This window comes from Ictidomys tridecemlineatus, chromosome 4 (genome assembly GCF_052094955.1).
Source record: "Ictidomys tridecemlineatus isolate mIctTri1 chromosome 4, mIctTri1.hap1, whole genome shotgun sequence".
NCBI classification, from domain to species: Eukaryota; Metazoa; Chordata; class Mammalia; order Rodentia; family Sciuridae; genus Ictidomys; species Ictidomys tridecemlineatus.
This window is the reverse complement of record NC_135480.1, coordinates 203559887-203582986: the sequence shown is the minus strand read 5'-3', so window position 1 is coordinate 203582986 and position 23100 is coordinate 203559887. Positions and strand designations below refer to the sequence as shown.

Sequence of the window (23100 nt, the reverse complement as noted above, 5' to 3'; positions counted from 1 at the left end):
TGCCGCCCCCGTGCCGCGCGCCCAGTCCGGGCGGCAGGCTCCCGCAGGCTCCCGCAGACCTCGCTCTCTCTTCTGCGCCAGGCCGCTCAGCGCCATCTTTAAGCCTGGCATCCGTGCTCACTTCCGCACTTCACTTTGTTCAAGAGTGGCTGCGCCTGCCCCAAGATGTCCCTTTTGGGGACAGGATATCCAAAACCAACCACACTTGTCGCGCCAGCTGAGAAGAATTACCCTTTTTTCTTTCTGCTAGCCGCAGGGAAGTCGCTGTGACCAGTCCAAAAATGGCGCCATCAGTTTCACCCCCCCTGTTTTCCGCTCCTGGAAGCGCGGGGATCGAAGGTCATTCCGACTGCGCCGGCGCGAGAGGGAGGGATCGTTACCACGGCAACGCGCGAATAGTTCGGGCCGCTGCACCGGGCGGGAAGCGCGGAGCTGCGGTGCTGGCGACAGGCGGGGCTGCGAGCGCCGAGGGGCCCGGGCGCCCGGGGCCGCTGCAGGACGAGACCCTGGGCGTGGCGTCGGTGCCCTCGCAATGGAGGGGCATCCAGGGCATCCGCGGGGAGACGGTGAGGGCGCGGACCCCACGCCGGGCGACGCGGGCGGGAAGGCCGGGGCGGAATGCGACCCCCAGACGAGTTTCTGACGTCCCACCGTTTTGTTTTCGTATTTTAATCCTCAAAAACTGACCGGGGGATGCTCCTGGACCAGTCTTTCATTGAAAACAAGAACTTAACAAAACTCCAAGGATCCTGCGTTTTGAAGGGTTTTGCGCAAATGACGATGTTGAAGCATTTCAAACTTTTTATTTTCTCTTTCTTTTTTTTCTTTCTTCTTCTTTTTTAAAAATACCAAACTGCATGTTAATGTCTAGATCAATTGGTCTTCTAGTTGTTTAATCAAAAGCACACAAAACGGGCTCTCTGTTGAGCTGAGGGCTGGGCGCAGACTTGGACCGCTTGACGGAGCAGGAGCTGTTCTTGCACCTGGGATCCTCAGCGAAGGAGACAGATCTCTCTTGGATTTTTCGTGGGGCGGTTGCAGAGGATAGAACATAAACCATTTATGTAATAAATAAGTTATGTTAGAAGGTGAACAGTGCCATGGACAAAAAACAGCGACTAAGGGACTGCTGGGGAGCGGGGAGGGTGCGTTGCAGAATGAGTGACATTGAGCAAAGACTCACAGGAAAGTCAGCCAGTGTATGTACTGGGATGAAGCAAAGCAAGCAGAACAAATGAGAAAAGCAAAAGGCCTGAAGTGTTGGTTGATCTGTTTTAGGAAAAAATGGGGCTGGGAGTACTGAGGGAAGGGGAGAGTGGTCCTAGGTGAGGTCAGAGAGGGTAGGTAGGGCCATGGAGATCATTCTAAAGTTATATATTTTCTTTTTTCTTAATATTTATTTTTTAGTTGGACACAATACCTCGATTTTATTTTATTTATTTTTATGTGATGCTGAGGATTGAACCCAGGGCCTTGCATGTGCTAGGCAAGCGCTCTACTGCTGAGCCAAAAACCCAGCCCTGTATATTTTCTTTTTTTTAAATTATTATTTTTTTAGTTGTAGTTGGAAACAATACCTTTATTTCACTTATTTATTCTTATATGGTGCTGAGGAGCCAACCCAGGGTCTTTCATGTGCGAGGCAAGTGCTCTACTGCCAAGCCAAGCCACAATCCCAGCCCCTATTTTCTTTTTTTTTTTTTTTAATATATATATATTTTTAAATATTTTTTAGTTGTTGATGGGCCTTTATTTTATTTATACATGGTGCTTAGATTCGAACCCAGGGCCTCACACATGCCAGGCAAGCACTCTACCACTGAGCCACGATCCCAGCCCCCCTATTTTTTAAAATCTATTTTTTTAGTTGTAGTTGGACACAATACCTTTATTTATTTATTTATTTTTGGTACCAGGGATTGAACTCAGGAGCTCTCAACCATTGAGTCACATTCCCAGATCTATTTTTGTATTTATTTACAGACAGTGTCTCACTGAGCTGCTTAGCACCTCACTAAATATCTGAGGCTGGCTTTGAACTCATCCTTTGATCATCCTGTCTCAGCCTCCCAAGCTGCTGGGATTACAGGCCTGTGTCACCATGTCTGGCTTCTTTCTTTATTATTATTATTATTATTTTTTTATATGTGGTGCTAAGGACTGAACCTAGGGCTTGCACACACTAGGTGATCACTCTATCACTGAGCCACAACCCCAGCCCAGGATGTAGATTTTTCATGTGAATGAAAATGAGCTAGTTTGCAGGGTGCTGCATGTTTCCCAGAAGAAAAAACTTAGATTGTTGAATCTGCAGATAGTGTAGATCCTTACCAATACCAGTAGTGTTTCCCTGAACTTGTCTTCTTGACTGATGCCTAAAGATCTGCAGGTGTCAAGTCAGACTCTGCTCTGGCTTCCAAGCTTTCTACTGTGCCATGCTGGGTAGGAAAGGTTCTAGTTAAAAGCAAAGGCCATGGTCATTTTAGTTCAATCTGCCCATCCAATTCATAGGTAAATGTATGATTCATGTACTGACCTTTTCAAAATACTCAAAATAGCTCTTGCTTGCTGATGATTCAGATTTTAGAAGATTCCAGGTTGGGAATCATTTATTCAGTCTAACACCTTTTTTTTTTTTTTTTTTCCCAGATAATGAGTTTGAGGCTTTTAATTTTCTTGTAGATAGAGTGTGTGGTACACACTTGTAATTCAAGCTATTGGGATGACTGAGGCAGGAGGAGTGCAATTTTGAGGCCAGTCTGGGCAACTTAGCAAAACTTTTGTTTCATAATAAAAAAGCCTGCAAGTGTGGCTTAGTGGCACAGCTCTTGTCTAGGATGCATGAGGTCTTGGGTTCAATCCCTGGTATGGCCAAAAAGTTTTAAGTGACCCTGACATTTGGGGTGTAAAGACTTGCCTCTTTACCATCTGTAGCCTGGAAGAAAGCTGGGCAGGAGGGTCACAAGTTTGAGGTCAGTTTCCTCAACCAAGAAAACCCCAAAGGGCTTGGGGCATGGCTCAGGGGTAAAGCATCCTGGGTTCCATCCCTAGTAGCAAAGAAAAAGAGAGGTTTGCATTTATGAGGGTGATTCCCTTGAGTCACAGCTGTCCTTTCCTGTCCTATTGAAGATTATCATGTTTTACAAATGCTGCAAGCGTCAGAAAAAGTTGTTAGTTGCTTTTTTCCCAAATTAATTTTTTCTTTGTCTATAACAGTGAATTATGTCCAAAATTTAGAAAAAATCTGGATAGGCAAAAAAAATAAATAAATAAAAATCACTCCATCCATTTTATTTGTCCTATTTTTGGCCCATCTCCCGGCTACCTCCCCTTTTTTGATGGAATTATACTGTTCTTTTCTTTTTTTTTGAAACTGGGCATTGACCCTGGGGTCTCATGCATGCTAGGCATGCACTTTATTATTATTTTTTTTAAGAGAGAATTTTTTTTTAATATTTTTATTTTTAGTTTTTGGCGGACACAACATCTTTGTTTGCATGTGGTGCTGAGGATCCAATCCGGGCTGAACGCATGCCAGGCGAGCGTGCTACCTCTTGAGCCACATCCCCAGCCCCTTTATTTTTATTTTTAATATTTTTGGTTGTAAATGGACACAATACTGTTATTTATTTATTTTTATGTGGTGTGGAGGATTGAACCCAGTGCCTCACACATGCTAGGTAAGTGCTCTACCACTGAGCCACAACCCCAGCCCTGAAATTTTCTATTCCTTTTTTTTTTTTTTTTTTTGCTACTGGGAATTGAACTCTTGTGTTTTATTTATAGACAGGGTCTTACTGAGTTGCTTAGCGCCTCGCCTTTGCTGAGACTAACTTTGAATTTGAGATCTTCCTGCCTCAGCTTCCCAAGCTGCTGGGTGTGTGCCACCATGCCCATGCCAAATTTTTTATTCTTATTTATTTATTTATTTATTTATTTAAAGAGAGTGAGGGTGGGGGACAGAGAGAGAGAGAGAGAATTTTAACATTTATTTATTTTTTTTCTTAGTTCTTGGCGGACACAACATCTTCGTTTGTATGTGGTGCTGAGGATCGAACCCGGACCGCACGCATGCTAAGCCAGTGCGCTACCGCTTGAGCCACATCCCCAGCCCTCTTATTTATTTTTTTGAGATGGGGTTCTAGCTATGTTGTGTAGGCTGGCTCCATACTCCTGGAATCAAATGATCCTCCCACCTCAGCTTCCTGAGTAATCTGGACTACAGGTGCTGCTAAGCCTGGCTTTTTTTTTTTTTTTTAATAAAAGTATTTTTTAGTTGTAGTTGACACAATACCTTTATTTTACTTATTTATTTTATGTGGTGCTGAGGATCGAACCCAGGGCCTCGCATGTGCTAGGCGAATGCTCTATGGTTGAGCTGCAACCCCAGCCCTTAAGCCTGGCTATTTTATTTTATTTATTTATTTATTTTTAAATATTTATTTTTTTTAGTTCTTCTTCTTCTTCTTTTTTTTTTGGTGGTCACAATATCTTTATTTTATTTTTATGTGGTGCTGAGAATCGAACCCAGTGCCTCACGCATGCCAGGAGAGTGCGCTACCATTTGAGCCACATCCCCAGCCCCTGGCTATTTTAATCATTTAAGTTTATTGTTGATTTTCTTGGTACTAGGAATTGAACCCAGGGCTGCTTTACCACTGAGTCACATCTCCAGCCCTTTTTAATTTTGAAATAGGGTCTCACCATGTTGTTTAGGTCCTTGCTAAATTGTTGAGGTTAGCTTTGAACTTGTGGTCCTCCTGCCTTAGTCTCCTTAGCCACTGGGATTACAGGTGTGTGCCACTTCAGGATGCAGCTATTCCCACTTTGTCCCTCCAGGGCTTTTCTTCCTCATTGGGGTGTATCTTGGACTGTCAGGTTGTCTCCCAGGGCTAACTCAACTCCTTGCAGGGGGCAGTGGGTCTCTTCCGTTACCCAGAGGCTCCCAGAAAGTGGTGAACTGAAACACTTCCTCCTGGGGGCAGGCCTGTGCTACTCACGAATGGCTCCCGGGCTTGGTTAAGGAGGCCCCCCCTCATCCTGGCTTCCTGTAGCTTTGGCCTGTTTGGGTTCTGCAGTGTCTGGCACCCCCTGCTGGAGTCTATCTATTTTTAAGCTGAGGTTTGTGGCTTCAGGGAGAATTAAATCCTCGGTTCTCAACATTTAAAAAAAAATTTGTTTTTTAGTTGTAGTTGGACACAATACCTTTATTTTATTTTTATGTGGTGCTGAGGATCGAACCCAGGGCCCTGCACATGCTAGGTGAGCGCTCTACCACTGAGCTACAACCCCAGCCCCCGATCTCAACATTTTTGAGTGTCTACAGATTTTATTGTATTTTGAGACAGGGTCTTGCCGAGTTGCTGAGGCTGGCCTTGAACTTGTGATCCTTCTGCCTCAGTCTTTTGAGGATCTGGGATTACAAGTGTGTATACCAGAGCTGCTGTGCTTGGCTAGACTGTTGTTTTTTTTTTTTTTTTTCCTGGGGGGGAGCAGTTACCAGAGATTGAACTCAGAGGCACTCAACCACAGAGCCACATCCCAGCCCTATTTTGTATTTTATTTAGAGACAGGGTCTCGCTGAGGTGGTTAGAGCCTCCCAGTTGCTAAGGCTGGACTTGTGATCCTTCTCCCAGCCTCCTCTGAGCTCAGTCCTTATCTGCTTGAAGTTTTTGTTTGCTGTTGCTGGAATCCAGGGCCTTTGGCATCAGGCAGGCACTCCGCCTCAGGAAGGCACTCTGCGGCTGAGCCACATGCATCCCTTTTCTACCTAAGCCTTTACTCTGGCCCCTTTGCCCCAGCCAGAACTCTTCCCCGCAGCTCCTCCTGATAGCTCTACTTGGCAGCTTCCGCTCCTTCACATCTCAGCGCAAGCACAGCGCCCAAAGCCTCCTGCTCCCACCAACCTGTTCAGACAGCTTCCCCCACTGTCCCCCAGATCTCAGTACCTCTGTGTGCACTGAGCTCTATTTGCTTTTGGGGACGTTTCCATGTTGTTACTTGTCCTTCCCACTCCTGTGAAAGTGCCTGGGACACAGGGTCTTGCACATTGTCTCCTGCTCTGTGCTGAGTACCCAGATGGGGCCAGGCTCTAGATGCGCAGTGAGTGGGTTTTTTTTTTTTTAATTCTTTTTTTGTAGTTAGAAATGGACAGCATAGCTTTTTTTATTTTTATTTTTATTTATTTCATATGGGGGATTGAACTCAGGGGCCTTTGAACACTGAGCCACATCCCCAGCCCTATTTTGTAATTTTTATTTAGAAACAGGGTCTCAGTGAGTTGCCTCACTGTTGCTAAGGCTGGCTTTGAACTTGACATCCTCCTGCCTCAGCCTCCCCAGCAGTTGGGATTACTGGCATGCACCACTGCACCTGGCTGCATACCTTTATTTTATTTGTATTTGTATCACATATGCTCAGCAAGTGTTTTACCACCCAGTCACAACCCCAGCCCGTGTTCTGTGTGCTGATTCATTCTAAGGGCTGAGGATACTGAAACTGATCAGACTAGTCTTCTGGTGGTAGGCCCAGCTGACCAGGAGACACGGAGCAGTGTGGAGGGAGAGGACGGCATCCCTGCTGAGTTTGCTGATTCTAAGGAGAGCTGCCTGCTTGGCCAGCCCACTTCCTTCAGTAAGATGGGCCTGGCCTGCCTCTGAGCCCACTGAGCCTGTGTAGGGCCCTGTGAGCAGAGCCTCAGTAGATGACGTGATTGCAGCAGTTACTATCCCCAGACTCCATGTGTGTGTAGGAGAGGGAGGCTGGCTCTGCTCTGATGTGCTATCTGTTCCCAGCCAAGTGGGGACAAGGAAGAGGAGACAGGTGGCAGGATGGAGAGCATGGCCACAGGGGGTCCCGTCTGCCTTTCATCAACTAGCTCACCTCAGATACACCTGCTTTCCTTGGTCACTCGGGTGTAAGGCATCCTTCAGGAGGGCCCTTGCCAGTGGAGAGAACGAGCCTGTGTCAGTGGGGTGACCTGAGGTGCTTGCCACAGCTGCTGCTGGCGCTGAAATGATGTGGTTCTTGAAGCTTTTGGCATCTTCAGAAAGGGCACTCCTGCCTCTGAATGAAAGTCCTGGGGCAGGCTCCCACTGGCCTGTTTGGGTCACTGGCCACCCCTGGCCAGTCACTGGCCAGGGAAGTGCTCTGATTAGCTGCCTGAAGATCATGTATTTCAGGGAACATTGGGTGGGGGTCATCTCCAACGCTAGCCACACACTGGGCTCGCCCTAAGAAAGGGGGAGGCTAGTTACAAGAGGAGGGGGATACACTGGGCACAAAAGTGATTAGAGGCCCGGGAACTGGAGAGGCGAGGGCGCTGGGTAGTGATGCTCATTTGCTCTCTGCCTTAGAAGGGTTGCCAGACGGCCAGCATTGCCACTGCCGACGCATCCGTCCAGGCCCGGAAGCAGGCAGATGCCCAGGTGCAGACGGAGGCCCCCGTGCCAGTGACTGTGCTGCCCATGTCCCAGCATGACACCTCACGGCTGGCAACGTTTCTCCGGAGGGTGGAGGCCATGGTCATCCGAGAACTAAACAAGAACTGGCAGAGCCATGCCTTTGATGGCTTCGAGGTGAACTGGACTGAACCACAGCAGACGGTAGGGCTGGTGGGCCTGGGCTGTGCCCCTGCATGTAGTCCCCTCAGCGGGTTTTAGGTCTTGAGTAGTGGCACCCAGTAGCAATAGTACTGGTAGCAGCCCGTGTTCATCAAGCACTTTCTCCAGGTGCTACAATTTTGTTTTTTGCTACTGGGGATTGAGCCCAGGGTGCTTTGCCAAGTGCTACAATCCCAGCTTTTTTAGGTTTTATTTTGAGATAGGGTCTCGCTAAGTTACTGAGGGCGTAGCTAAATTGCCGGGGTTGACCTGGAACTTGTGATCCTCCTGCCTCAGTCTCCCAAATTGCTGGGATTAGGCGTATGCCACCAATCCAGCCTGAACCAAGTTTTTTTTTTAAGACTAAATCATTGAGCCTTTGCTAATACCCTTGGAATAGGTGCCATCAGCCTCTTTCCACTTTCTGGCTGGGGAAATGGACACCAGAGGGCAGCCACTTTTCCAGGATGAACCGGACCTGTCATTTCATTCCCTAGGACCTCCTCCTTCCCTCCCCTGCATCCTCCCTGTCCCCCTTCCTGTTCTCCGCTGGCCTCCCTTCTTGTCTTTCTTTTTGTTTTTTTGGATGGTTGCTTAGCTGATTTTAATCACATGACATAAAACCCCTGAACTTGATATTGTTATGCAAAATATATAGATTAATATATATTTTTTTGTACTGAGGGCCGAACCCAGGGATACTCCACCACTCAGCCACCACCTCAGCCCTATATTTTATTCTGGGACAGGCTAGAATGTGTAGCAAAAGTTGGGAACTACTAACTACATGACTGGGCCTGCCTTCCCCTTCTGAGCTGTTGGGATTACAGCTGTGTGCCGCTGTGCCCAACTTGAATACTATTTTATTTATTTATTTTAAACTGTTTGGATTTTTAAAAATATTTTTTGTTGTTTTTGTTGTAGTTGGATACAATACCTTTATTTTATTTGTTTTATTTTTATGTGGTGCTGAGGATCGAACCCAGTGCCTCACACATGCTAGACAAGCGCTTACCATTGAGCCACAACCCCAGCCCAAATACTCTCTGTTTTAAATATAAAATAAGCAAGATGTGAAAATAGGCAAGTTTCCATTAAATAAATGAAATTTTAAAAGAGAAAATTTTTGAGCTGGAGCTGTGGCTCAGCGGTAGCGCACTTGCCTGGCATGTGTGAGGCACTGGGTTCGATTCTCAGTACCACATAAAAATAAATAATTAAATAGAGGTCTATCAACAATTAAAATAATATTTAAAAAATAAAGAGAGAAAAATTTTCTTTCCATGTCATTTGAAGAAGGAAAATTATCATTTTAAACAATATTCAAGTTCATTAAACAAAAAAGGATTATAAAATGATTAACTTTCATCAGCTTCAAGGTTTATGTTGCTGCCAAATTTTGAATATAACCGAACTTTCAAATCTGCTAACACCCATTGAATTGAAGCCAATCCGGATTCTAAGGCATCAGTTTCTTCTTGCAAATTTTTCTTTGCTTCCTCTAATTTCCTGTGATTCCTTTTGAGAATTGCTAATGAAAACATCCCCAATTTGATAAGGTATCATTAAGTGGTCATTCTCTGCACGCATAATGTCATCACAGGAATCTTCTAAATTTTCCAGTTATTTCTTCTGTTAGCTCTGTGATTCTGCTCATATTCTGTGTAATCTGTTTATCTTTTGCTGATCTTCAAAAATAATATTGGCATTTGTAGCTGCCTTCTTCATTGTGGCCGCCATCTTGAAATCACACCATCCAGCCCCTTCTTCCCTTTCTCAAAACTATCTAATCTATTTTTCTTTTTTTTGTGCGCTAGGGATTGAACTCAGGGGCACTCGACCACTGAGCCCCATCCCGAGCCCTATTTTGTATTTTATTTAGAGACAGGGTCTCACTGAGTTGCTTAGTGTCTTGCCATTGCTGAGGCTGGCTTTGAACTCTCAATCCTCCTGCCTCAGCCTCCGGAGCCACTGGGATTATAGGTGTGCATCACCATGCCCAACTAAAAGTTTATCTAATTGATAAGTCTAAACACCTTATTTAGATATTTCTGTATGTGTGAGGAAGGAGGCAGAGTCTCAAGTATGCTAAATCTGAGCTATCACTGAGCTGCACCCTAGTTATCTAATTTTTATTTATGTTGTTTTTTGTTGTACTGGGAACCAAACCCAGGGTCTCATACATGGTAGGCAAATCTCTACCACTTATATCCCCAGCCTGATATCTAATTTTTTGTTTCTTCTTTTTTTTTGTGGTGATGGGGATTGAACCCAGGGCCTATCCATGTGAGGCAAGCACTCTGCCACCTGAGCTGTGTTCCCCAGCCCCTAATTTTTAATTATAATTCTTTTCTGACGTTGAAAGCAATGCTTGTCATCATGGCCAACTCAGTCGTTGCAGAAATGCGGAACGCGCTGCGCTGGGTGCAGACAGTGCAGGGTGGCACTGGTTCACAGACCCCTGGAGTTTCTTCTGTGCTATAGTCATGTAGCTTTTCTCTTGTCATCAAGTACCTTTGAAATGTGAGAGCACTTTCCGTTTTGTGTGTGACCCTTTGTTGTGGTTGAGTATGAGATGTGATTGGGTAGGACTGTCTGGAGGAGGAGGGCTGCAGCCTGGTCAGCAGATTAGTCCTTCGATGGACTGATAAGGTGAATGGGTCACTGGTGGTAACTGTAGGCAGGCGGGGCACGTCTTTGCAGACTGTGTCCTCCTGCCTTCCGCCATGACCTCCCGCCTCATGTCAGGTCCAGAGCATTGAAGTTGGCCACCCATGGACTGAACCTCTGAAACTGTGATTCCAAAATAAGCTTTTCCTCTCTAAGTTGCTGTTGTCACTTATTTTGGTCACATTGACGAAGCGTACACACCCTTCCCGTTCACCAGCGCAGTCCTTTTTTTTTTTTTTAATTTTTTTAGTTGTTGATGGACATAATATCTTGATTTGTATTTGTTTACTTTTATGGGGTGCTGAGGATCAGACCCAGGGGCTCATACGTGTGAGGCAGGCACTCCACCACTGAGCCCAGCTCCAGCCCACTAGAGCGGTTCTTGTTGGGGACTTTTGACTTTCTGTCCCTCTGTCAGACACACCGTCCTCTGTCTGGGTCTGCTGTTGGTGCACTGTCTAGGCAGCAGCTCCACATCTAGAAATTTGTGTTCCAGGGCTAGGCTGTGGCTCAGTGGTAGAGCACTTGCCTCGAATACATGAGATGTTGGGTTCGATTCTCAGCACCGCAAATGAAGAAAAAATAAAGATTCATCAACACTAAAATAAGTAAGATTTTTTAAAAATTTATGTTCCAGTGACTTGTGACCAGGTGGGAGGTTAGGCTGCACCATTTGAACAACTATGGGGTGTGCCAGTTTCCTGATGGCCTCCCAGTGTCGTAGCATTCCCTAACGTGGGGCAGAGGAATGCCTTTAAACCTGGCCATGATCTGGCAAAACTACAGTGAGTCTCTTCCTCTTCTGACTTTTTCTGTTCTTGAGCCAGTTCTTGTTTATTCCCAAAGTGGGTTGGTATTATGACTGTTATGGGGCTGGAACCAGGGCCTTTGTGCATGCTGGGCAAGCCTGCAGCCCTGAGCCTCACCCGGCCCTTCTTTTTCCTCCCTTTCTCCTTCCCCTCTCTCTTTCTCTCTCTTGTCCAGGGGTGCTTAACCACTGAGCCACATTCCCAGCCCTTCTAATTAATTAATTATTTTTTAGCTGTAGGTGGACACAATGTCTTTATTTTTATTTATTTATTTTTATGTGGTGCTGAGGATTGAACCCAGTGCCTCACCTGTTCTAGGTGAGTGCTCTGCCGCTGAGCTACAACCCCAGCCCCCTTTTTATTTTTTGAGACAGGGTCTCATTCAATTGCTTAGGGCCTTGCTAAGTTGCTGAGGCTGGCCTGGAACTTGTGATCCTCCTGCCTCAGCCTCCCAAGTCACTGGGGTTATAGGTGTGCACCAGTGTGCTAGACTTGTGTACACATTTTTTGCAGTTGGCATCTTTTGTCCCCCTAGGGTCTGTACCCAGGAGTAGAATTTCCAGGATGCATGGCCTTTGGGTGCCTCTGCTGTTTTCTGTAGCAGCCACACCACGGCTCTAGCAGTGCATGGGGTGCTTACCGTAGGGTTTCTTATAGACTTTGTATTTTTACACAGGGTAGTGTCCATACCTGGGACCAGGAGGGTGAGAGATGGGAAGCTTTTCAGTGGTATTTGTTGGCAATACTTTTGTGACAATCTCCTTTGCTGCTCCAGCATGATGGGCTAAGAGAGAGAAAGAGAGAGAGAGAGAGAGAGAGAGAGAGAGAGAACACACTTTGAGGCCAGCCTCAGCAATTTAATAAGGTGCTAAAAAAGCTTGGCAAACATCTGTCTTGGAATGAAAAATAAATAGGATTGGGGATGTAACTCAGTGGTAAAGTGTCCGTAAGTTTAATCCCCAGTACAAAAAAAAAAAAAAAAAAAAAAAAAAAAAAAAAAAAAAAACCTAACAAAACCCAATACACAAAACAGAACTGACCATTTGAGCCCAGTTTAGGTGTCTCACTCAGTGACGGGGAGCATGCTCACGTGGTGTGCAGCCGTCCACACCTACCAGCTCCAGGGCTGGAGTGCAGGGCCCTGTGAGTGTGGCCACAGCTCTGTCCTAGAACCAGCGTTGGCCTGGGTTCTCAGGCTTGCCTTCCAGGTTCTGAAGGGTCCTGTTAGGAGAGGTCCCAGGGGGAGGCTTTCTGTGTTTCTTCAGGCCTGGGAAGTGGACTTGAATAACTTTTAGGGCTTTGGGCTACCCAAACCCAGCTGTGATTTTCATTGGTGGCCATGAGACCACGTGCTGGAAGGCTTGGGACTTAGGGTTGGCTTTTCTCTGCAGGTGTCCTGTCTGCACACCCTGGGCTACCCCCCAGCACAAGGGCAGGGTCTGCATGTGACCAGTGTTTCCTGGAATGCCACTGGGTCAGTGCTGGCCTGTGCCTATGGTCGGTGAGTGGCAGCTGAGGCAGGCAGGAGGCCATGAGAGGCCCCAAGCTCAGCCATTCTGGGCTCTCCTTGAGACTGCCCACCCAGGGCTGGCATTGGGTTGGAGGAAAAAGCGGGAGGTGGGGAGCAATGGAGAGCCCATGCCTCAGGCCACCTGTGCCCTGGGCAGTGGTCATCTGTTCTCAACAGCTGTTTCTCTGGCCCGGTGTCCGCTGTCCAGGGCCCCATCCTGCCGCTGCACAGGCGTCTCTTCAGTGCCTGGGGACCCTTCCCTGGAGAACACCGTAATCTCAGGGTGTCTGGGAGGAACCTGTGCCACTTGGTACCCAGAATAGGCTGCCTGGGTGTGGAGGGACACAGGCGAATCTGTTTGGGGTTAGAGTGTGGAGAGGTGACGGCGGTGACAGGAGCCCTGGGAGCCACTGAGGCACGTCCCTCTGCAGGCTGGATGATGGGGACTGGAGCACTCTCAAGTCCTACGTGTGTGCCTGGAACCTGGACCGGCGAGGCCTGAACCCCCCGCAGCCGTCGGCAGTGGTGGAGGTGCCCAGTGCCGTCCTGAGCCTGGCCTTCCACCCCACCCAGCCCTCCCATATTGCAGGTGAGCCCCTCCCATGGCCAACCGCCTCCCCCTGCCCGCTCCGCCTTGGGCCTGGCTGGGCCGCCTGGGTTGCCTGACCTGGGTGTAGCCTGGAGTCTGCTGGGCCCTCTGGGGAGACATGTGGTATGGAACCTGGTGGAAGGGGCATCTCTGGGACAGGAGACACGGCAGCTGTGCAGAGGCAGGATTGGAGGCCCAAAGAGGTTGGCACCCTGGGCAGCTCTCAGCTGTGACAGGGGCCAGTGTGTGCTGCGGAGGGTGGGTGATGCTGGGGGGTGGACGGCCAGGCCAGGGCCTGAGCTTGCTGTGGGGCAGGCTCCCTGGGGTACAGTGAGGGGGGACTGAGGATGTCCCCTTTGAGGATTTTCAGGCCGGTAAGCTGGGCTCTGGGGAGTGCCAAGCTGACGCGCAGCCGTGGTCCTCACAGGAGGGCTGTATAGTGGCGAGGTGCTGGTGTGGGACATGAGCCGTTCTGAGGACCCACTGCTGTGGCGCACAGGCCTGACAGATGACTCCCACACGGACCCGGTGTGCCAGGTTAGGGTGCAGGAGGTTGCTGGGCAGGCGGGCAGCGGCTTCCCACCTTCCCTGGGAGGCAGTGGACCTTGAGCAGAGAAGGGAGGTCACAGGGAGTTGGCAGTTGGACAGTTGGCGGTCCCAGAAGCACTTCTCCACCAGTGGGAGTCCCCTGGGGCCTTGTGCTGTTCCCAGCCTTCTAGGCAGGTGCTACACCCGAGTGGCCCAGCGGGCAATTGGCCTGGGAAGAGCTCGGGACCCTCGGAGTCTGTCCCCCCAAGTGTTCCCCCCCCCCTGCGGTGAGGCCTGCCCCGGGGCCACCAAGAACTCCTCCCCCTTCCTGTCCCCTTTTTCCTCCTGGTGGGCCACTGGGCAAGTTTGTCTTTCCCCACCCTGTCATCTCAGGTCCTCTGGCTGCAGGAGCCCCGGCACAGCTACCGCTTCCAGCTGCTGAGTGCGGCAGGGGACGGGAAGGTGCTGCTGTGGCAGGGGGCGGGGGCAGGCCAGCTGCAGCTCACCGAGGGCTTTGCCCTGGTGGCCCAGCAGCTGCCGCGAAGCACCAAGCTGAAGAAGGTAGGCAGCCTGGGGACGTCCCTGAGGGCCCGTGTGCCCTCCTCTTGGCCCACTGCTGTTGGGTCAGTGGGCTCGAGGCCCTCGGCTCTGACCCCGCTGCTGCCACCTCTCCACAGCCTTCCCGGGGTGAGACCGAGGTGGGTGCCACGGCGGTCGCTTTCTCCAGCTTTGACTCCAGCCTTTTCATTGTGGGCACGGAAGGCGGCTTCCCACTCAAGTGTTCCCTGGCGGCAGAAGAGGGGGCCCTCACGCGGCTGCCGAGCTCGGTGCCCCTGCGGGCGCCCGCGCAGTTCACCTTCTCCCCGCACGGGGGCCCTGTCTACTCCGTGAGCTACTCCCCCTTCCACAGGTATGGGAGGCCGCGCCACTGCCCTCCAGTACACCAGGCCATGCGACAACTGCTTCAAGCAACTGCGTTCTGCTGGTTCCCCATTTGAGTCTCAGGCACTGTCCTCTCTGCTAAATCACCTGTTCAGGGAACCCGGGGGTCTTCGTGAGCTCATGGCTCAGGAAGTCTGGTGGCAGGTGCCAGCCCCATACAAAACACCCAGGCCAATTCCCTTATCCCCTCTGCCCTCCATTCCATCTAGGAACCTCTTCCTGAGCGCAGGGACAGACGGCCACATCCACCTGTACTCTGTGCTGCAGGCCCAGCCCCTGACCTCACTGCAGCTGTCCCACAAGTATCTTTTTGCAGTGCGCTGGTCCCCTGTGCGGCCCCTGGTTTTTGCAGCTGCTTCTGGGGAAGGTAGGAGAAGTTGACCAAACCTCTGAGTGGTGTTATGGACATAACTGGGACCTGGAATTGTGTTGGGGACATTGAGAGTAGAGTGAGGACAATTATCTTCCCTAAACCCCAACTGTAGCCCACCACGGGGCAGGGATGGAGCACTGAGCGTCTGCAGCAGCCTTGCTCTGGGCTGTGGCTTCTAATGTCCAAACTTCTCCCTGCAGGTGACGTTCAGCTGTTTGATCTCCAGAAAAGCTCCCAGAAACCCACAGTGTCCATTGTGCAGACCCAGGACGGAAGCCCCGTCTACTGTCTGGAATTCAACAGTCAGCAGACCCAGCTCTTGGCTGCTGGTGATGCCAAGGGCACGGTGAAGGTGTGGCAGCTAAGCACTGCCTTCACTGAACAAGGGCCCCGAGAAACAGAAGACCTGGACCAGCTGGCAGCGGAGGTGGCCTCCTGAGGGCACAAGGGTCACAGTGGGATGAGGCGGTTGAGCTGTTTCTGGTGTGAGCTGAATGAAGAGGAGCAAAGCGTTCAGGGGGAGAAGTCAAGTCTTTATTTGTCTTTTACATGAAAACGAAATCATCTGGGGGAGGAAGAGAGCACATGAAGGGAGTGAGCCGGCTGCCTGGACCTTCTATGTCGGAATGCGGGCAGCTGCTCAGACATGGGGCTGGTCCCATAGAAGCCCGGTGATGGTGGCTGGACCAGAAGCAGTTTATTTATTAAAGCACCATTTTCAACTAAGTCTCACCCAAGCTAAGCACAGGCTGTGGTCACACTGGGAAGGAACACTGTCCTCAAGAGCACAGAGGAGTTGACATGCAGTGGGGCCCGGCAGGGCAAGCGGTGGGGGCCGGGCCAGTGGGGAGCAGGGGGGGTCAGTTCACAAAGAGTGAGCGGGTGAACTCCACGTAGTCGAAGGCGGTGGGGAGCTCGCGGCCCTTGCCGTCCACATAGGGCTTCATGTGGGAGACGCAGTAGTCGGCCTGTTCCCGGGTCAGGTTCTGGAGGGAGAGACACATGGGCTCAGCCTACCTGCCAGCAGAAGCTGGGCTGGTCTAGGCAGGGGCCAGTTCTGGTTCACACCGAGCTGTGAGCCCCCCACATCCAGCACAGGGCAGGCCCACCATCGGGCCTGTAGCTCCAGTTGTCTGCAGCACACTCCCTGCCCCTCCTGCGGCCGCACCTGGTAGAGCTCCTCCTTGGTCACGTAGGGCTTCCCCTCGGAGCTCAGGGCCCGGAAGGCACTCTCGATCTCCTCGCTGGACTTGACATTCTCAGTTTCACGGCTGATCATAAAAGCCATGTATTCTTGCAGGGAGACATGGCCATCCCTGGGGGAGGGAGGGAGCAGGTGCAGTGAGTAGGCAGGAGGGGTGGGAGCCTGGGGCCAGGGCCACATCCACCACTGTCCCTAAAGCTCACCTGTTGGGATCCACGGTGTCCAGGATCGCTTCGAACTCTGGGTCAGGTTCCCCCTCCTCCACCATGGGCAGGTCGTAGCCCAGGGAGCGCAGGCAGGACTTGAACTCCTGGTGGTTCAGCCTGCCAGACTTGTCCTTGTCAAAGTGTCTGCAGCAGAGCCGAGGGCTACTCAGCACAGGGGCCCCGGCGACCAGCCGTCCCCAGCCAGATGGGGCTATACTTACTTAAACATCATGCTGAACTCCTTAAGGGCCTCCTCAGTCACACCTGTTGTGTTCCTGGAAGAACAACAGAATCAGGGGCCAGCCAGCCACACGGCAGGTGGCACGTTCTGTCCTGTACCAGCTTTTGTCGCCGACTGTTGGACTCTGGCTGACCCCGCTGGGCCCACCACCCTCCAGGTGCAGTACCTGGCCTGGATCTGCTGCTCCAGGTTGTGCTGCATGCGCATGCCCAGCTGGTCAAGCTGGTCCCACTGCTGGGCCAGGCCCACAGTGCTGTGCTCTGTGTACTTGTTGTCCAGGATGAGGGCTTCCTCCATGGCAGCCCCCAGGTCCTCAATCTTCTTGAGCTGACTTCTCATGGCTCGTATTTCCTGGTGCTTGCGCTGCAGGGTGGGGGCAAAGACATGGGGATGGGACTCTCCCTCAGGCCTGGCCCAGGAGCCCACAAGCTCCCTCCTGGCCTCAGGTACTTAGCCTGAGGCCTTCTAGGATGAGAGCAGTGGTGACACTGCAGAGAGACTTTTTCAAGCCAGCTGGTCAACCCGCCAGGGAAACCATACACTGTGGACAAAAAGGCCCCTCCCTTTTCAAGTAGGGATCCAGGTAGCAGTTGCCACCATCTGTAAAATGACAAGTCCCAGGCTGCTTTCAGACTTGGGAAAAGCCAGCCCATGAGGGGCCTGACGGGCCAAGAAGGAAGAACAGGTCTGCCCAGGGATGGGGGTGAGGCCCGAGCCAGGTCTGAGCCTTCAGGCACTCACTTTGGTAGCTTCAAGCTGGGATTCGAGGGTTCCAGATTCTTCCACCATGCAAGACCTAAACACAGAAGCATAGTGAGGGAGGGGACCGATCCAGCAGACGGCAGCTCAGGACCAACTCCCTCTTGGCTAAACACCAGTAGCCTGCAGGTCCTTTGTTAAGGAAACAAAGCCTGTCTGCTATGGGCTGTGCTTCCTGACTGGCCCTGGGAGCATGAGAGCAGGAAACACCTCTCCTGTTTCACAGCCACGCAGGCTGAGGACCCTTTCTCAGGTGATTCTCGGCCCCAGCCAAGTGAGGCCTCCAAGAGGTCACTTGGGAATTAAGTTTTGTTCCTTGAGGGGACAACAGATCCCCTTTTCTCTGCAGCTGTGGGGAGGACAAGAGACCCAAGACAGGAGGCCTAAGGGCTGAGGACCTGCCAGCAGTCCCAGGCCCCCTGGAGTCTCCTTGCAGGTACCTAAGGAGGGGAGCCACATTCAAGTGACACTGCAGCCCCTCAGAGGAACAAATAAAGAGGCCCAGGTGGGCGTCTGGCAAGTGGTTTATGCTGCCTAAAAGGGTTGGCTGTGACTAAGCCCTGGGACTCAGGTCCCACTGTAGAGCCAGGCCTCCTTACAGGGCTAAGTTCTTGGGGGAGCCTACTTCTCCCCAGAAGAACACAGTAGGAGGTCATAAAAGGCTACCAGTGAACAAAGACAACAAATGAGTTGGGGTCACGTGCAGGGACGCGTTCACACAGTGTGCAAGACCTCAGTGGGATTTTAACCCCGTTTCCACAGTACCCAATGTTTGCCCCGATCTACCCCTGGAGACCTGGAGGACCAGAGTGAGCTCCAAAATCTCCCAGGTTCAAAGTGCACTAGCAAGGCAAGGCACCAGGCTTCCTCCTACCCCAGCCGGCGAAACTCACAGGCACGCCCCGTCCAAGGGGAAAGGCGCCCCAGGACTTGGGGCAGGAGGTGGGGCCAGTGCAGCAGAGGGGAGGACAGACCCTCCTGCCCAAGCGGCTGAGGGCGTGGGTTAGTCAGAAAGCGGAGCCGCCTAGGGAGTCCAGAGTGCATTGGTAAAACCACAGTGAGGGAAGAAGAGAAATAAGAGGAGAAAAACCTTCCAGACAGATCATCCCCAACTTCATACTGATAGACACGAATGACCCGACGATATGCTATGCTAGTCAAAGAAAAGAAACCAAGTGAATACACCACAGGGCGGCAGCAAGGGCCTCCCTGACAGACACGCACCACAGGCAAGGGCAACCTGGCACCAGCAGGGACCTGGAGGTGGTGGGCCCAGCGGCCACCTTGGGGCAGCTCAGTGGTTCTGGGCAAGGCGGGACAAGGCTTGGGAGGAGCCACAGGAGAGCAGGCACAGCACCACAGAAACAAGACCAAGCGCAGCAGACAGGGCGGGGTGTGGGGAGAGCCAGGGAGCCACAGGGCTCAGGCGCGAGCTGCCAAGGGCTCAGGCGCGAGCTGCCACCGTCACCCTCACTGAGTGTGGACTCCTGTAGCCTGACTGGTTTGGGCAGATCTTTCCCATTACCATCTCCACCCGCCTGGCTGTCCTGTCTGTAGAACCTCAGGGGCACCAGTTAAGCCACTGTTGTCTTGGTGGAACTGGTCAAGAATGCAAGGATGAGCATCCTGGATGAAGGTCCCCAACTCTGCAGAGGCCCTGCTGGGAGTGGGGGAGCGCCCTGCTCCTCTCTGGGCTCCTCCAAGCCCTGTCTCCACATCACATAGTTAACACTGGGCACTGCTTTCTTTCTACTAGGTTACCCTCCCCTTAGAGGATGCTAGGGTCACCTTAGTCCTGGGGGGAGGCATACTCTGACCACACCTTGTCTGCACCCCCAAACTGTTATCTAGCTTCATGCACCATGGACATCTAGGGGTGAAATATGGCCTCTTTGGACAGACTGGGGAAACAGGCAAAAGAAGTCCAATATGATCCCAGGGGCTGAGCAGCAGTTGGGGCTTTTGTTCTGGCCTCCTGCTCAGTCACATTTCCCACCTCAAGAGAACCTGTGAATTTGGGTGGGAAGGTGGAAGCACTGGGCCGGCCCCCAGACTGCAGGCCCTGTCAGGGAGGAGGGGTGTGGGGAGAAGGCACACCCTCCTTGTCAGGTAACAGGGTGGGTGGGCAGAAAGGCCTGGCCTGGGATCTTCTACAAGCCAGGCCACAGGGGGACGAGGCTCAGGGACAAGCACACAAGACACCAAGACATCACGAGCCCGGAAAAAGAAGACAATATTAACCCATCGAGGAGGTACGTTCTGTGGAGTGGAGATCCAAGCAGCCACGAGACAAGGTGGTGTCCAGACGCAGCAGCAATCAGGGGAAGGGACAAGGAGGACACGATAAAGAAAGAAAGAAAAAAAAAAACCAATATTGTCAGTACCAGTCTGCCTTTGCCCCTGCCCTGGCCGTTGCCTAGCTGCTGCTGGGGGTTGACCATGGCCCAAGCATGCCCCCCGCAGAACACCTGGGGGCGCAGCCTCAGGGGAACGTATGGTAAGCGCTGTTCTGACTGCCCGCCCGCCCTCTGGGGGCAGAGCCCACGGGCTGTGTCAACCTTTTCTGTTAGTCCAAGCAGGCCACCTTTTTTTTTTTCCTCCAAGCACTGGGAAGTGAACCCTGGGGTGCTTCATTGCTGAGCGATGCAACCCACCCCACCCAGCCCTTCTATTTTTTTTTTTAATATTTATTTTTTAGTTTTAGGTGAACACAATCTCTTTATTTTTATGTGGTGCTGAGGAGCGAACCCAGTGCCTTATGCATGCTAGGTGAGCACTTTACCACTGACCCACAACCCCAGCTCTGCCCTTCTAATTTTTCAAAAAAACATTTGACATGAGTTTTGTTATATTGCCCAAGCTGGCTTCAAATCCATGATACTCCTTCCTGCCTTAGGCTCCTAAGTCTCTGGAATGACAGGAAACAGCACCAGGTAGGCCTCCATTTTTTTGTTTGTTTATGTTTTAATGGTATTGGGGTTAGAACCTGAGTATTTTTCTGCTGAGCTACATTCCCAGCCCTTTAAAAAATTTTAAATTTATTCTTCTGATATTAGGATTGAACCCAGGGGCACTCAACCACTGAGCCACATCCCCAGTCCTTTTTATATTTTATTTTGGGACAGGGTCTTGCTAAGTTGCTTAGAGCCATGCTAAATTGCTCAGGCTGGCTTTTTTTTTTTTTTTTAAATTAAAATTTTTTTTTTTAAGTTGACAATGGACCTTTATTTTATTTATTTACATGCATTGCTGAGAATCGAACCCTGGGCCTCACACATACTATGCAAGTGCTCTACCCCTGAGCCACAAACCCAATCCTCAGGCTGGCTTTGAACTCTCAATTCTCCTACCTCAGTTTCCTAAGCTGCTGGGATTACAGGCATGCACCACTGTGCCCAGCCCCAGCCCTTTTTATTTTTTGAGACAGGGTCTCATTAAGTCTCCCAGGCTGGCTTTGAAATTGTGATCCTCCTGCCTCAGTTGCCCAAATTGCTGGGATTATGGGCGTATACTACCACACCAGATTCAGACCCCTGCCTGGTTTTAAACGTGCTCCCCATGCCCAGGAGCTGGAGTTCTGGGGACCAGCTTCAGGACTGTAATGCGCCTGGGTCAGTCCCGCAAAGGCAGGCACCTGGTCTCCTGGATCCACTGGTGGAACGCGTTGGCATGCTGGGCAAACTCCTGGCGCAGCTTGTCATTTTCCTCCTGCCGCCGCTGCTCCTTCTGCAGCTCCAGCTCCCGCTCCTGAGCCAAAGGGAGGCAGATGCCACTTTGGCTGGCCCTGACCCTCCCTCTCCGAGGGGTTCAGCAAGGACATGGCCGGCACACCCTGGGGAGCTGTTCAGCAAGCCTTACATCTGAGGGGCAGGAAGGGTGGAATGTTAGTTGGCTTGGGCAGGGCCATATGTGGGTAGGCGCACCTTGATTATTTTCTGCAGGTTCCTCCAGGTCTCCTCCAAGGCCTCCATGGTGAACCAGGTGTAGGGGTTGGAGGCCACGCGGAAGCTCTTGATCTGGCGGTCCAGCTCGGCCAGCTGGTTGAAGTCGGCCTGTGCGGAGCTGAGGGAGGAGCGGAAGGCATCATGGGCCTCACGGAGAGCCCTGATCTCCTCCAGGGAGTTGCAGCGCACCGGGTCCGTCAGGTCCTCCTCTGCATTCTCAAACCAGCTGTTGAAGGCAGAGGCCTTTTTGGCAAATGTCAGGAAGAGGTCCTCCACCTAGAAGCAGAGAAGCTGATCAGGAGTCGCCGGGGCAGGACACACCATCCGCAGGCAGGAAGACAGGGTAGGTGTGTGGGCAGAAGGTGGGGCAGCTCTCAGGAATCCAGGCGAGTATGGACTGTTGGGAAGGCAGCGCCACGCTCTGCCTCCCGTCTCCCACACCTGCTTCTCAGCCTTCACTGCCTTCCGTTCCTCTCTTCTTGCTCCTGCACTCACACATCTGTCTCTCTCCTGTGGCTCTAAAGGGCAACTTCCCAAAGGCAAAGGTCTCATCTGCCTTGATTTCAGTTGACCACCCAAAGCCTGGTCTCAGCTTCCATGGGCTGAAGCTTTGGTGTCCTTACAGGGTGGTGGCATAACACCGTAGAGTGCTGACCCTGTCACTGAGCCACTTGAGCCTTACCTGCTCCCATCCTCACCTTGCGGAAATGACTCTGAGCCTCCAGCAGCTTCTTCTTCCGGGTGGCTGAGTTAGCCAGAAGCTGGCTCCATCTCTTCATGAGGGAGGCATGTCGGGCTTCGATGGCCTTGGATTGGATGTGCTTAGCGGCCAGCAGTTGATCTTTGAGGGCAGTGATGTTGGCAATGCCCTCCTGCTGGAAGGCCTGTAGGCCAGCATCAAAGGTTTCCTGGAATGAGGAAGTCACAGAGCCACTTACAGTGATGGCAGTAAGACTAGAACTTGCCTTTCCTGGTGCATAGCTCATAGCTTCAACATCTGTCCTCCCAGGTAGGCAGCCTGAGCTCGGCTTCCTCTTGGAACTTGGGGCTCCCCTCTGCTTTCCTCCTTGCCCCAGACCTCAGATTAAGGCAGCAGCCTCCTCGCAGCCTCCTGCCCCCAACCAGCACTCCACCCAGGCTCTGGGCACTGGCCCTGGACTACCGACTTGCCAGGCCCTTCCCACGACCTGGGAGGGCCTGGAACACTTGCCTCCCCATGTGACCACAATCGTTTTACTTTCGTGACTGAGCCCAGGTCCATGACCCCTGGCAATACACTCACTTTGCCAATAAGTCTGGAAGCTCCAAGTCTCAAGACTGGAGCCACTCACTGCTGAGGACCTTTCAGGAGATCTTCTCAACAGCAGGATGACACGGACCTCCTGCTGTCTACCAGAAATGCTAACTTAATAAATTTCACTAACACTGGCCACACTGACCTGCTTGGTGAGGAGAGTTTGGACAGAAGACAGATCTCGGCCATAATCATCTGTCTTCAAGCTGTTTTCCTTTTCACCTAGAAAACCAAACATGGAAGCTATACCACCCTTTTGCAGCGCAGCAAGATGTATTAAAATAGAAAATGAGAGGATTGATGCCAACTGTTATTCTGTTTACATTTAAATTTTGAAGTTATTAACACCTTTCTTGACCTTACATCAGTTGGCTTCCCCTGCACCCAGGCTGATCCTCCCTCTGAGGCACAGAATTACCAAGGTCACATG

The 23100-nt window shown here is 51.4% G+C and overlaps 2 protein-coding genes and 1 pseudogene across 19 annotated transcripts in view; 1 reads left to right on the top strand and 2 right to left on the bottom strand.

Moving 5' to 3' along the window:
- The first annotated feature begins 266 nt into the window (after window positions 1–266).
- On the top strand, window positions 267–15748 carry Dync2i2 (dynein 2 intermediate chain 2). The gene is made up of 9 exons (XM_005321175.5): window positions 267–566; window positions 7356–7604; window positions 12472–12581; window positions 13022–13179; window positions 13607–13716; window positions 14101–14268; window positions 14385–14617; window positions 14859–15016; window positions 15223–15748. Exons 1-9 carry the CDS (start codon window positions 282–284, stop codon window positions 15459–15461), a joined length of 1710 nt encoding a protein of 569 aa, XP_005321232.3. The 5' UTR covers window positions 267–281; the 3' UTR covers window positions 15462–15748.
- On the bottom strand, window positions 8960–10596 carry LOC144377375 (prefoldin subunit 4 pseudogene; annotated as a pseudogene).
- The window catches only part of Sptan1 (spectrin alpha, non-erythrocytic 1), a 71587-nt gene continuing 64021 nt past the window's right edge, over window positions 15535–23100 (bottom strand). For 7 of the 18 annotated variants that reach the window (XM_078048355.1, XM_078048354.1, XM_078048356.1 and 4 more), the window contains 12 exons: window positions 22816–22892; window positions 22075–22284; window positions 21356–21652; window positions 21067–21179; window positions 19674–19691; window positions 18523–18585; window positions 17415–17469; window positions 16840–17036; window positions 16654–16707; window positions 16430–16576; window positions 16191–16338; window positions 15535–16008 (listed from right to left, as the gene is read on the bottom strand). In XM_078048355.1, the coding sequence (XP_077904481.1) occupies window positions 15883–16008; window positions 16191–16338; window positions 16430–16576; window positions 16654–16707; window positions 16840–17036; window positions 17415–17469; window positions 18523–18585; window positions 19674–19691; window positions 21067–21179; window positions 21356–21652; window positions 22075–22284; window positions 22816–22892 (1505 nt within the window). In that variant the 3' untranslated portion in view covers window positions 15535–15882. The remainder of the gene's footprint in view (window positions 16009–16190; window positions 16339–16429; window positions 16577–16653; window positions 16708–16839; window positions 17037–17414; window positions 17470–18522; window positions 18586–19673; window positions 19692–21066; window positions 21180–21355; window positions 21653–22074; window positions 22285–22815; window positions 22893–23100) is intronic. The other 11 variants (XM_078048357.1, XM_078048358.1, XM_005321042.5 and 8 more) reach the window with 2 other exon arrangements.